Source organism: Acomys russatus, chromosome 11 (genome assembly GCF_903995435.1).
Source record: "Acomys russatus chromosome 11, mAcoRus1.1, whole genome shotgun sequence".
Lineage (NCBI taxonomy): Eukaryota > Metazoa > Chordata > Mammalia > Rodentia > Muridae > Acomys > Acomys russatus.
The window spans coordinates 10,910,390-10,925,031 of NC_067147.1; the positions used below are offsets into that span (position 1 = coordinate 10,910,390).

Below are 14,642 nucleotides of genomic sequence, written 5' to 3' on the forward strand. Positions count from 1 at the left end.
GTCTTCAGGATTTCCCTAATTAAGAAAGCAGTGTGTGCAGACAGCCTCTCCGACTTATCTGGACTTCCCCTCTGTGACCGGGCAGCTCACTCTTATTTGAAACCAGCCAAAAGCCTACAGGCTTCCTTATTAGAAAACAGCGACGGGCTCCTTTGCTTGCTGTGTTTTCCCTCTGAAGCAAGGAAGCACTTAAGCAGGTTTCTGTCCTCAGCACTTGATATTCTGATTTTTTATATGAGAATCCTGTGAACACTCACCGGATACCGTCTTCTTTTTCCTTGAAGATGACAACGTCAGGAGGTGGAGGCTTCTGTGACTGTGGTGACACTGAAGCCTGGAAAGAGGGTCCTTACTGTCGAAAGCATGAACTTAACAGCTCGGAAGTTGTGGAAGAGGAGGTAAAAATACCCCCAAAACTGTCTTTTAATGTATACTGTGTTGGTTTGCAGTGTGTGTGTGTGTGTGTGTGTCTGTGTGAGTGTGTGTGTGTGTCTGTATGTAGGACAGAAGTTAATGTTGGCCATCTTCCTCTGTTCCTTCCCACCTTACTTTTTTTTTTTTTTTGGTGGGGATGGGAAGGGTTCAAGACCGTGTTTCTCTGTTTTAGCTCTGGCAGTCCTGGAACTCACTGTTGACCTGGTTAGCCCCAAACTTAGAGATCTGCCTGCCTCTGCCTCTGCCTCTGCCTCCCAAGTGGTGGGGTAAAGGCATGCACCAGCACTGCCTGGCTCCCACCTTACTTTTTGACTCAAGAACAGCTGACATTGAGCTCTAGGGAATCCTTCTGTCTCCTCCCCAGTGAGGGATTCTATTCCCTAAGGAGCCCTATCTAATGTAGTACTTTAAGTAGGTGTGCTGTACTAGGCCCAGCTTTTTACATGCATGCTAGGGCTAACTCAGGTCCTCATGCTGTGACAAGCTGGCTAGCTAGACTAGCCAGAAGCTTCAGCTTCAGCAAGTGACCCTACTTCAATAAAAAGTAGAAGGTGATAGAAAAAGACACATCAACTCTGTCCTCTATACACATGTACACGTGCAAGCATACCTACACACATACATAAGCATACCACACATACATATGCACACAGAAGAATAAAAGTAAAGCTGGGCGTAGTGCCACACGCCTTTAATCCCAGCACTCGGGAGGCAGGGGCAGGTGGATCTCTATGAGTTCAAGGCCAGCCTACAAAGTGAATACAGGACAGCCAAGGCTACATAGAGAAACCCTGTCTCAAAACACAGAACACAAAAAAACAAAACAAAACAAAAAAATAAATAAAAGTAAAATAGTTTGGATTAAAGAAAAAAAAAAAAAAAGAATAGTATTTTGTCATGTGAAAGTGACATGAAATTTAAGTTTCATTGTTCATAAATATTTTCTGGGTGTTTGCCTGCTTGTAGTATCTTTGTACTATGTGGTTGCAGTGTCCTCAGAGGCCAAAAGAGAGTGTCCAATCCCTATGGAACTGGAGTCACAGATGTTGTCAACTACCATGGAAATGCTGGGACTCAAACCTGGGTCCTCTGGAAGAGCAGCCAGTGCTCTAACACGGAGCCACCTCTCCAGCACCATGCTTCAGAGCCCGTAACCTCTTTCTTATCAGAACAGGAAAGTTATAGAGCTGCTATGGCACCTTAGAGTGCTGCATTAGGCGGACGGGACTCTCTGCAGGAACAGAGTCGACAAACAGATGACTTACATGGGGGGATGCTTAGATTCCAGGCTTCCAGAGCAGGAGCTGGCTTTCCTGCAGTGGCCATCTGCATGCTGGAGAGACAGAACAGTCCATAGCTGGATGCCAGCAATCCAGTTGACACTGAAGCCCTGGTGTGTGTGTGTGTGTGTGTGTGTGTGTGTGTGTGTGTGTGTGTGTGTGTGTAGGGGGGTGCGTTCCTGGAGAGTCACTAACACTCAGTCACTTTGGGAAACCAAAGTTCTCAGAGGCTGGAGTTTGACAGCAGCAGCTATGGCTACACTTGCTCAGAAGTGAAGGATGCAGACAGGCATTTGCCTGGGACCTCTTTCTAGCTGGCTCCTCATCAGAAGGTGTGGCTGAATTTGAGGGTAGGTTGTTCTCCCCATTGTGTAAATGACCTCTCAACAGACATAGGCCTGTGTCTCCTAGATAATGCCAAATTCCCTCTACATGCCAATCAAGATGTGCCACTGCAGGCCCAGAGAGATAGCTCAGCAACTTGATAGAGCACTACTTGCTGATTTTCTGGAGGACCCAGGTCCGATTCCCAGCACTCACATAATGGCTTACAACAATTTGTGACTCCAGAACCGGGCATGGTGGCGCACGCCTTTAATCCCAGCACTCGGGAGGCAGAGGCAGGTGGACCGCTGTGAGTTCGAGGCCAGCCTGGTTTACAAAGTGAGTCCAGGATGGCCAAGGCTACACAGAGAAACCCTGTCTTGAAAAACCAAAAAAAAAAAAAAAAAAAAAAAAAAAAAAAAAAAAAAAATTTGTGATTCCTTTTCTAGGGAATCTGACTACCTCTTCTGGCCCCTTAAGAGCCCAGAAAACATGGGCTGCACAGAAACACTTGTAGGCATACCAATAAAATAAAAAATAATTTTAGAGAGAGTAACCATTGCAAGTACTGTGTCATTATGAAGAAAATTTGTTGAACAGATGTATTAGGCTATTAAATACATCGTGTTGAGCATACCTGGTTCCCTTTCACCAAATGGCAGCAGCGTGTCTCTCATCACTGTGACAATTAAGAAAAACCCATCAAAATTGCACATGGTGCCTTGGCAGGAGTGAACAGGGAAGATGGTGGGTGTCAGGAGAGCATAATACACCGTGTGGCACATCAGTTGTTCATGTAAGAAGCTTTTCCTGGGGAAACGCATGTTTTCTCCCTTGTAAATTGTTTTTTAATAAAAATTTTAAATTAACCAAGAAGAGACTTGATACCCTATGAGCATATAAAGGGGGAGGTAATCCCCCTCAGGAACAGTCATAGGGGAGGGGAGTAAGGGGAAAATGGGAGGGAGGGAGGAATGGGAGGATACAAGGGATGGGATAACCATTGAGATGTAACAAGAATAAATTAATAAAAAAATTTTTTAAATTTATTTTATGTGCGTTGATGTTTTACGTGAATGTATGTCTGTGTGAGAGTGTCAGATCTTGGAGTTGTGAGCTGCCATGTGGGTGCTGGGAATTGAACCTGGGTCCTCTGGAAGAGCAGTCAGTGCTCTTAAACTCTGAGCCATCTCTCCAGCCACTGCCGTGTATATTGATAGCTGATTGTCTTCCCTTGTTTTGTAGGGTATTTCTTATCATGTGTGTACATGTACACATGCATACCACACACCCATGTGAAAGTAAGAGCACTTGCAAGGAGTTGGTTCTCTCATGCTACCATATAGGCCTCAGGATCAAACTCAGACCATTAGGCTTGACTGCAACACTTTTCCTCAATTCTGCAACTTGGAGCTTCCCGTACAAAGCTGGAAAGATGGTTTGATGTTGGAATTTAGAGATCCTTTTGTGCCATTCCAAAGTGTTTAGTTATATTTGTTAGGCATTTGTGAGTCTAGATATTTTGACTTAGCTGATTTTAAATTGACATCATTGAAAGAAAACATTTTTAGGAAGTTTAATTTTGTATTTTGTAACATATACAGGATTAAATAAATTATGAAATGAAACCTGTCAGCCTTCGTGTGTGTGTGTGTGTGTGTGTTGTGTGTGTGTGTTTTGGTTTTGTTTTGTTTTTCAAGACAGGGTCTTTCTCTGTGTAAGCCTTGGCTGTCCTGGACTCACTTTGTAGACCAGGCTGGCCTCGAACTCACATCATCCACCTGCCTCTGCCTTCCGAGTGCTGGGATTAAAGGCGTGCACCACCACGCCTGGCCAGCCTTGTTGTGTTTTGAGACCTGAGGTTGGAAAGCAGAAGAAGCTAGTGTGCACTGACGGTTTGTGCTTTCTGTTCTCCCTCAGGACCCTCTTGTGCATCTCTCAGAAGATGTGATAGCAAGAACTTATGACGTCTTTGCTATCATGTTTCGATATGCAGTGGACATCCTGACCTGGGAACAGGAAAGCGAATTACCTGCAGGCTTAGAGGTGGCGTAAGTAGCAGCCATTCCTTATGTATACAGTGCTACTAAATTTTAACGTCTTTCACACAGCAAAGAGAGCATAGTCTTTTCTTTTACAATTATTATTACATCTACTGGGACAATTTGTTTGTGTGTGAGGAGGTACTATCTGCATTGGTTTGCGGATGGAGGTCAGAGGAGAGCTACCAAGTGCGTGCTGGGCCCTTACCTCCTAAGCCACCTTGCTGTCTCAGCACTTTTTAGAAAACAGTTGGATTTTAGCAGAATCCTAAGTTAGGTATTACAGTTTTGTGGTTTGTATGGCAAATCAGTGAAGGTTTTTTAGGTTGCTGGGTTAGCGTGTTAAACTATGTAGGGCTACAAGATGACACAGCAAGTAAGTCCTTGCCGGGAAGCTTGACAGCTTGAGTTTGATCCTTAGCAAGAACCCTTAGGAACCCTGACATCTCTGTCCTTTGCACTACTTCTCTGACTGACCTGATCAGATTAATGATGACGATCTAATAAAACTGGAAAGGTATTAGGGATGAACTCTTTTATATAAGTGAGTTTAGGGGTTTTGTGAAATGTGCAAAGGAAATTTTAGCCATTTTGCTTCTAATTTTAAAATGTACTCAACACTGCTATTTTGTTGTACATCTGCCATTTTTATTTAGACTGTTGAGGTCATAAACTCGCAAACAGACAGTTGAATTCAGCAGCAGCTCTGTTAAAAAGTCCAGCTGCTGGTTCCCGTTAAATGCTCACCTCACATGGCCCTTTCTGTTTTGAAAAGTCACTCCCTGCTTGTTGGGCCTTTGTGCGTAGCTGAGGGAACTGTGGGCTGAAGACTAGATGTCAGAAGGTCACCAGACTAATAATTGGACATCAGTCTTCAGAAGGTGACTTCTCTGCATTTTCAGATAATTGGGATTGTGGGTAAAATGTTGGTAGCTTTTTCTTTCCTTTTTGTTTGTAATAGGGTTTCTCTGTGTATCTGTGTTCTCTGTGTATCTTGCCTATCACTCACTCTGTAGACCAGGCCAGTCAGACTCAGAGATCTGCCTGCCTCTGCTTCCCAGGTGCTGGGATTAAAGGGTTTTGCCATCACAGCCTGGCTTTTGCTTTGGTTTGACTTTAGTTTTCATTTAACTGGTCAGGGCCTCCAACACAGGGAACTCTGGGCTTCTCAAAATATTTGCCATATCAGTTATCGTCTGGCTAGAAACCTGCATCACCCAGCCCTTTGGCCAGCACCCGCTTTGGTTTCTCTCTCCAATTCCTCTGCTACTGTTCATGCAAGGCACAGCTGCTCCTCACAGCCGCTCCTCACGCTGCTTTTCCATCATTGTGTTCTGTTCAGAGAGAAGAGTGACACCTACTACTGCATGCTGTTTAACGATGAGGTTCACACCTATGAGCAAGTCATCTATACTCTTCAGAAAGCTGTTAACTGTACACAGAAGGAAGCCATTGGCTTTGCAACGACTGTTGATCGAGATGTAAGTAACCACTCATGAGAAACTCAACATTTTTTCAAGATGGGGTCCCACTGCATAGTCTTCACTGGCTGAAACTTGCTGTGTTGACCAGATTGGTCTCGAACATACAGAGGTCTGTATGCCTCTACCTCCTAAGGTCTGAGATTAAAGAAATTGAACTTTTATTGCAGATAACAGCCTAGAAAAGTTAGTTAAAAGTATATGTGTCTAGGCTTTTTTTTTTTTTTTTTTTTAATACTGGCCCAAATATATGTTGTTAGAGCTAAGCTGTTACCAGGTAGAACATTAAACGGAAATGTACAGTTGTTCTACTTCTGCCCAGGGATTAAAAATACTGGGCCATGACAGTGCACATTATAGAAGTCTGCTAAAATCAGTGCTCTGTTGTTCGGGATATGTGTATATAATATTATATAAACATACTATATATATGTGTATATAATATTATATAAACACACTATATATGTGTATATAATATTATATAAACATACTATATATGTGTATATAATATTATATAAACACACTATATATATGTATAATATTATAAACACTATATATGTGTGTATATTTATATAAACACACTATATATGTATAATATTATAAACACACTATATATGTGTATATAATATTATATAAACACACTATATATATGTATAATATTATATAAACATACTATATATGTGTATATAATATTATATAAACACACTATATATGTGTATAATATTATATAAACACACTATATATGTGTGTAAATTATATAAACACTATATATGTGTATAATATTATATAAACATATATATGTGTGTATAATATATAAACATACTATATATGTGTATATATATATATAAACATATATTATGTATATATTATATAAACACACTATATATGTGTGTATAATATTATATAAACACACTATATATGTGTATATAATATTATATAAACACACTATATATGTGTATATAATATTATATAAACATACTATATGTGTGTATATAATATTATATACACATACTATATATGTGTATATAATATTATATAAACACACTATATGTGTGTATATAATATTATATAAACACACTATATATGTGTATATAATATTATATAAACACACTATATATGTGTATATAATATTATATAAACACACTATATATGTGTGTATAATATTATATAAACACACTATATATGTGTATATAATATTATATAAACACACTATATATATGTATAATATTATATAAACATACTATATGTGTGTATATAATATTATATAAACATACTATATATGTGTTAAAGGGAAATTTTAGTGTTTTCTTGGTGACTAGGACAGACGTTAAAATATTAAAGGCTGACTCTAGTTGTATGTTCAAGCATATTGACGGGTTCACAAATGACTTGTGCTGAATATAATGCTTTTACAGTTAGATTTAAACGTCTTTACAGGGGCGTAGGTCTGTTCGATATGGAGATTTCCAGTACTGTGATCAAGCAAAATCAGTCATTGTGGTAAGTGATTTAAAGCCATGCATGTGTTATTTTTTATTAGCTTAAAACTTACTATATTTCAGTGTTTATTGAGACATTTGTATGCCTTCATAAACCCAGTATCACCTAGGTTGTGTTTGAAGATGTCTCTTGGCATTGGATTACTCTAGTTCTTTCAAAGCCATGTAAGAATGCTAACAGGATAATCAATACTTAGCCAAGACTTATATTTTCTGTTTGCCCATCTGTCTCATCAGAGGAATCTTAGAAGGCTCTTTGCACCCAACCACCTCCATGGTCCTAATTTTTTGCTTTGTTTTTAGTTATTTTTACATTTATTTTATGTGTGAGTGTTTTCCTCCGTGTGTGTGTGTGTGTGTGTGTGTGTGTGTGTGTGTGTGTGTCTGTGTGTGTGTGTGTGTGTATCCGTGTGTGTGTGTGGAAGGTGGTGGTGTGCTAATGATAGACCAGCTGGAATAAAATGCAAGTACATGGGCCTGGACAAATGATAATGTTTATAGCTTTATTTTGTACTATTCTTGTTCCTATGGTAAATTAAAGCTATTTTCAATAAAAATGTACTTATAAGGTCTAAATTCAATTTCTCTGAATGGGCCTGGGAGTCACTCTAAATTGCTGTTTTCATAAGAATGGGAAACTGGGATGGAAAGGCAGTCAGTGCTTGCTCTAGCAGCACACGAGCATGTGTGGGACCAGTGCAGGCATGACTGCAGAGTCAGGAAGCATCTCATATTTAAAACAAACACTAGAACTATTGTTATGTCCTGATTTTCGATCTTATGTAAGTGCACGTTGCCAGGTACTTCTCGTGTCTCCTTGCATGTCAGTAGGATATTCTCATTAATATTTTTGGTCCCTGGTGTTGTTTGCATGGGAGTAGCCAGGTGTATTGGCTCATACAGAAGAGTCCAAATGCACTTCGTTCTATGAAGAAACTGGTGACTACAGGAGGGACACATCTTTGCCAAGACTAGAACTTCAGGAGTCAGAGAAGAAATTACATACATTATTGGCTACATCAAATTTTACGTAACACAATATTCCATATCTGAAGTCTGATTTGGGAAAAAAGATTTCTAACACAGATGTATATGATGTGTGCACACAGAGAAAATATGCAAAGCCATGCATGTAAAAAGTAGGATGTGGAGATAGGGTAAAGCAGGCAAGAAATAAAAGGAAGTAACGTTGTATGCTCCGTGTCCCTGGACGCAGTAGGCATTCTTCAGACACAGATAAACAGCCAATAGGAACATGGAGACATGGACCACACCCAATTGGGGAAGTGAAGATATGGCACTCCTGCTGGAATGGCTTCCATCCAGGAGAGTCAGCGGGGTCCAGGGTGACTGAAACCCTCACGGAGTGCTGACAGAGATGTAAAGGAGCAGGAGCCACACGAGGCTACATGGCAGCTCCCCTAGGAAGTCAAACAGTTACCATACGGGCCAGCCGCTCTGCTTCTGGGTGTGCAGGTGGAAGAGAAGCTATGGAACCCAGTGCCTGTTGACAGGTGGACAGAGAAAAGGTGGCGTACATGTACACCGGGATGTTATTCCACATTTAAAAACAACGGCCATTTTACAGGTGCTGCACTGTGTATAGCTCATGACTGATGTAAGGTGAAATGAGCAAGTAACGGATGAATGCTTGTGTGATTCCACTTGTCTGAGGGCAGAAGCGTAGAGTGACGATGGCTAGGGAAGGGACAGGCACCTATTCAGTGAGTAGAAGGTTTTAGCTTTCAAAATGAAGCATTCTTGGGGCTGGAGAAATAGATGGTGCAGGGCTTTAAGAGCACTGGCTGCTCTTGTTAAAGACCCAGGTTCAAATCCCAGTACCCACATCACAGCTAACAACTGTCTGTAGCACTAGTCCAGGGGAATCTGATCCCCTCTCTCTGGACTCCACAGTCACATGTAGGCACAACACCATACACATAATAAAATTAAACAGTAAAACCTTAAAAATAAATAAAGAATGCATTCTCTAGCTGGGCATGGTGGCACCATCCTTTAAGTTTGTTGTCAGTTAAAGCCAGGCTTTCTTGGGCCATCAGCTCCCATAATGACACGGAAGTTTTTAATATTAATTATTAAAGCTTGGCAATAGCTTAGGCTTCTTTTACAACTGGTCTTTTTTTTTTTTTTTTTAAGTTTTCAAGACAGGGTTTCTCAGTATAGCCTTGGCTGTTCTGGACTTGCTTTGTAGACTAGGCTGGCCTCGAACTCCTGAGTGCTGGGATTACAGGCGTGCGCCACCATGCCCGGCTCACAACTAACTCTTAAATTAGCCCCTTTATACTAATCTTCATTCTGCCTCCTGGCTTGTTACCTTTCCTCAGTCTCAGTCCCAGCTGGTGACTTAGCCCTCACCTCATTCTTTTGTGGAGTTCTTTTCTCTGCCAGATGCCCCGCCTTTCTCTCCTGCCTCAGCTATTAGTCTTCAGCTCTTTATTAAACTAATCAGAAGGTATTGGAGGAAGTGCCTACAAAGTGTGTGTTCTTAGAAACAGTGAAGATGATAAGTTTTATGTCCTATGTATTAGCTTGGCTTTTAAAGTTGACTGTGCATATCTGTGCAGTGAACTGAATTATTTAAATACTGTGAGTGTTTTTAAGAACTTGAAGGTAGAAAGCAAGCTTACTTGAGGTTTTCAAGTACATGACCACAGCCACTGGGGACTCACAAGGCGGGGCCTCTTACTGTTGTCACCAAATCTTTAAATTCTGGCTGGAAAAAAAACTGAGTCAGTAAGTTTTTTTTTTTTAACTGCCTTATTAAACAGGTACATGAAAATTGTGTGGGATGGCGTTTTTGTATTAAGAATGCTGACATTGGCCAGGCATATGGCGCAGGCCTCTAATCTCAGCACTGGGGAGGCAGAGAAACCCTGTCTTGAAAACAACAAAAAAGAATGCTGATATCGCTCCACCTCTTAAACAGCTGTTTTAAATTACTCTTTTTCCCTCCCTGTTCTCTTTAAGAGGAATACCAGCAGACAGACCAAGCCACTCAAAGTTCAAGTTATGCACTCGTCTGTGGCTGCTCATCAGAATTTCGGTCTGAAAGCTCTGTCTTGGCTGGGAAGTGTTATTGGATATTCAGGTAGGTTTAATATGTTGAGACCATATCTAAATAACATAACAAAAGGAACTGTTTTCAATGATGTACCTTATGGAACCCTTCACAAACGAAGTTGCAAAATGCTGCCATAATTAAACCCAGCAATAATACAATTTAAATAAAATTAATTTAAATGTTTGGCTTCCTACAGTTTTTGCGCAAAGCCAGTACTTTGCATCTCTGAAAACATGTACATTGGAATGTAGGAGTTTGTTTGCTTGGTTTTAGGTTTATCTTTCCTCACCTTACAAAGGAGACAATTTATAACATATAATTATGAACTCCATGTCCAAAGCCAAAAATACAAGTTGGGTTCTAGCATAAAGAGTAAATTAGGGATAGATTTATGCTGCCTGTCGTACATAGGCAAGACATTCTAATGTTACTGTAAGGCAGGCCCCTCACCATTTGTACTGAAGGCTGTTAGGAAAACACCACAGTGAACTGATGGTTAAAAGTAGACAAGACAAGACACACCTCATCATACATGCTGGGAGGGCTTGTCAGAGTGTGACGTTAGGATGTGGAGTCTGTCTTCCAGGCCTCTCCTGGCAGAGCGCTAGAGGATTTCAGTTTGATGGGAAGTATTTTAGCATAGCACTAATAACTGATATTGATGCATATTGTGGTGTGGGGGTCATGTGTCCTCCTGCTGTGTATCATAGCTGCCTTAGACAGCCTGGGGTTTGTGACTGAGTTTAATACAGCTGCTTCCTTTAGTGTAAATGCCTGGAGAACAGCATTGTGTCAGCAGCTGAGTTCACTAAAAGTGGGGAAGGCCATTGCTTTTCCCACAAACATGAGCTTTGATGTCCTGGATAAGAGTTGTTTGTGGTTTGAGATTTCTAATTCTTTTCTTTTTTTTGTAAAAATAAAACAGTAAGCCGGGCGTGGTGGCGCACGCCTTTAATCCCAGCACTCGGGAGGCAGAGGCAGGCGGATCGCTGTGAGTTGAGGCCAGCCTGGTCTACAAAGTGAGTCCAGGATGGCCAAGGCTACACAGAGAAACCCTGTCTTGAAAAAAAACAAAACAAAAACAGTAAGCCCCTTTTTCCAGTTTACCCCTCACTGAGGCATGTGGAGCTCTGATTGAGCCCACACTGAAGCGTCATCTTCCGCCAGTTTTGGTTTCCATCCCATGACCGTTATTCCTCTGTTTAAGATGGCCTTCGTCGGATTTTGTGTCAAGTCGGATTACAAGAAGGTCCAGATGGAGAAAACTCTTCTCTGGTAGACAGACTGATGCTCAATGATTCCAAGTTATGGAAAGGTGAGCTGCGTAGCACTTCTGGGCAGCGGACACGCCGAAGCTGGGTGTTTCTTTTAATTTGAAAATGTTAGTGAATGTCTTTATGCTTTTTAAAGTTACAATTGCAGAGCTAGATTCAGTCCCTAGCAGACACACTATGCTCTTACCTTTGGGAAAAAAATTATGGGGGAGCCCTATGACCTAGATTAAACAACCTTTATATTTTGTTACAGAATCACGTTTAAAGTTAGGCAAGGTAACACATACCTGTATTCTCAGCATCAGGAGACCAAGGCAGGAGGATTGAGAGTTCACCACCAACCTAGGCTGTCGGCCTGCATGCACTGCATACAAGGCCCTGCCTCAAAACTACAAAGGGGAAGAGGATTAATTTTGCATGCATTTTATTTCTAAAAATTTTTGCCAGATGGGAGAGATGACTCAGTGGTTGAGAGGGTGTGCTGCTCTAGCAGAGGACCCAAGTTCTGTTCCCACCATACCCGTCAGCTGGCTCACACCACATGCAATGCCAGTTCCAGAGGGCCTCTGTGGTCACTCGGGGACAGATGGACACACGCGCGCGTGCGCACGCACACACACACACACACACACACACACACCTGTGGATAACTAAAGTAAAATCCTTTAGAAAATAAAGAAATTAGTTATTCTTCTGAGCTAAGCACAGAGTTTTGGTCTTGTGGCTAGACACATAAAACTATGGAAGGTGGAACTCAGGCTTGCCTCACACTCTGCTCCTTTCTGAAGGCGCCAGGAGTGTGTACCATCAGCTGTTCATGAGCAGCCTGCTCATGGATCTCAAGTACAAGAAGCTGTTTGCTGTCCGATTTGCAAAAGTAAGTAGGGTTTTGTTTTGTTTTTTCCAGTTTTGACGATAAACAAATAGGTTACATACGGAATAACTATAGTATGTGGCCTCCAAAAATATTAGTGTTTACCAGTGAGTTGTCAGAATAGCTGATTGAACTTCTAAGAAACTTCATCTTTTTTCCTGTAGTAATAAAGGTGTAGAAATGAGACTCCCCTCCCCACCCCCAACATGAAAGCGCAGAGTGGCATGTGCAGGGAAGACTTAACTCCATGCCAGTATGAGTGGGAGTTTGCTCACGTGCCTCTGTCGGTGCGGTTGACAGAGTTGACTTACATTCTGCCTTCAGCAGCACATGATGACACTAGGAGTTACTCTCTATGTCCCCAAGTAGGAGCTCTCAGCCAAGGAAGCACGTGATTGTCATTTGGAGAGCTCTATCCGAACAGCTGTGTTTGTGTCCTGTTTCCAAACCTATTGATGGTGACCTTGAAGGAGTCATATGATTCTTACGTGTATTCTGAGTCAATGCAAGCCTGCTTTCGGGACAGACAGCCTGATAGTGTGTCTCAGTCCCACCCCAGTACAGTGGCCTGAGGGTTTCAGGAGCTCTGACCCCTGTTTGGGCTGCCCCACTGCCACTGTGCTCCAGAAGAACCCATTAGCACAGCTTTCCACATGGAAATCCTTTGAGTTTCCACCGTCCTCGTAGTGTCTTCCTGTTGCCGTCCCCAGCACTGACTTTGCAGTCTAACCCTTAACCGTTTGGACACTGTGGATTAGAGGTGGATTTCCCCCTTGTTGTTTAGAATTACCAGCAGTTGCAGAGGGATTTTATGGAGGATGATCACGAGCGAGCAGTGTCGGTGACTGCTCTGTCTGTCCAGTTCTTCACCGCACCTACTCTGGTGAGTAGTGTTTGCCTCTTCTTTGTAACTCATAGCCGGCACTCCTTGCCTCTTTTTGCCTCTTACTAGAACTATGAGCGTTTGCAGAGTGATTATGTGACAGATGACCACGACAGAGAGTTTTCAGTCGCAGACCTCTCGGTTCAGATATTCACAGTCCCTTCACTTGTAAGTACTGAAAGACTAGAGAACGCTCTTGGTTGCCATTAAGCCACAAAGCCATAGAGGTAAGACCTGTGTGTTGTCCCTGGATAGGGAAGGCCTCATGGCGGACACCGTCACCGCAAGTCACTGTGGCAGAGAGCTCCTTTACAGTCAATACTTACTTTCCTGGAGGGCTTCCTATACTGAGAAGTTAACACTGAGCTGGTTGGTTTATCAAATAAACTCTTGACAATCGCATCGGATAGCATGCCATATACCCTTAGATCTTGAGGAATCCTCTCCTCTACTCTCCTCATAGGGAAAGAGCAGATAAGGCAACTGAGTCTCTGCATGGTCTGCCTTTTTTTACTCAGGTTCACCAGGTGCTCCCTGGCCTAGTCCCGGGGACTACTGCAGTGATCAAACACTGACTAAAAGCACCTTGGGGAGGAAAGGATTTATTCAGCTTACAGTTCCACAGTGTAGTCCATCAGTAGAGGAAGTCACAGGGAGGTCAAGGAGGGCAGAGACCTGGAGACAGAGCCGACACAATGCCCTGGAGGAGTGTGCTTACTGCCTTACTCCTCATGGTTTGTTATTTCTATAGAACCACCAGCCCAGGGAAGGCGCTCATGGAATGGGCTGGTGTTGGCTCTGTTTCTTAACAATTAAACTTTATTATACAACCCAACTAGCTTACACAAGAAGGAAAAAAGGTTAAAGGGACAAAAGAGTGAACCTTCCGGTATCCGTTCCCTAACCCTAACCCTAACCCTAACCCAAGACTGCTTCCACCTGTGACAAAGCTTAATCTTTCCCACACATCCCCCTTCTCTTTTAAAAAAAAATTAAGAACTATATACACACATATACATATATACATAATCATCAGGTATCAAGTACATAACCAAGTGTTTTTATACTTGTTAACCTGAGAGAAAGTATTTTACTATCCTACCAAAGAGAGTCCTTTTCTTTCATGAGAAATTGCAATTATCAATCTATAAATGTGGTTTTTTTTTTGTTTTGTTTTGTTTTGTTTTGTTTTGTTTTGTTTTGTTTTTCGAGACAGGGTTTCTCTGTGTAGCCCTGGCTGTCCTGGACTCACTTTGTAGACCAGGCTGGCCTCGAACTCACAGCGATCCGCCTGCCTCTGCCTCCCGAGTGCTGGGATTAAAGGTGTGCGCCACCACGCCCGGCTTTGTGTTTTTAATTCTTAAACCAAAGCTTCTACTAACACTGTGGCTGTCTAGTCTTCAATCCCATCAGAGACCCAAAAAGGAAAATCTATCTAATAAAGGAAGTGCTGGTGGACAACTTCCAA

The 14,642-nt window shown here is 41.9% G+C and overlaps 1 protein-coding gene across 2 annotated transcripts in view; it reads left to right on the forward strand.

The window, feature by feature from the left end:
• Ubr2 (ubiquitin protein ligase E3 component n-recognin 2) overlaps positions 1–14,642 on the forward strand; it is an 86,333-nt gene that overhangs the window by 16,103 nt on the left and 55,588 nt on the right. Inside the window, exons 4-11 of one of the 2 annotated variants that reach the window (XM_051152852.1) lie at positions 285–398; positions 3,960–4,090; positions 5,424–5,562; positions 7,000–7,062; positions 10,050–10,170; positions 11,351–11,458; positions 12,206–12,294; positions 13,076–13,174. In XM_051152852.1, the coding sequence (XP_051008809.1) occupies positions 285–398; positions 3,960–4,090; positions 5,424–5,562; positions 7,000–7,062; positions 10,050–10,170; positions 11,351–11,458; positions 12,206–12,294; positions 13,076–13,174 (864 nt within the window). Of the gene's footprint in view, positions 1–284; positions 399–3,959; positions 4,091–5,423; positions 5,563–6,999; positions 7,063–10,049; positions 10,171–11,350; positions 11,459–12,205; positions 12,295–13,075; positions 13,175–13,243; positions 13,343–14,642 lie in introns of both variants that reach the window. The other variant, XM_051152853.1, reaches the window with a different exon arrangement.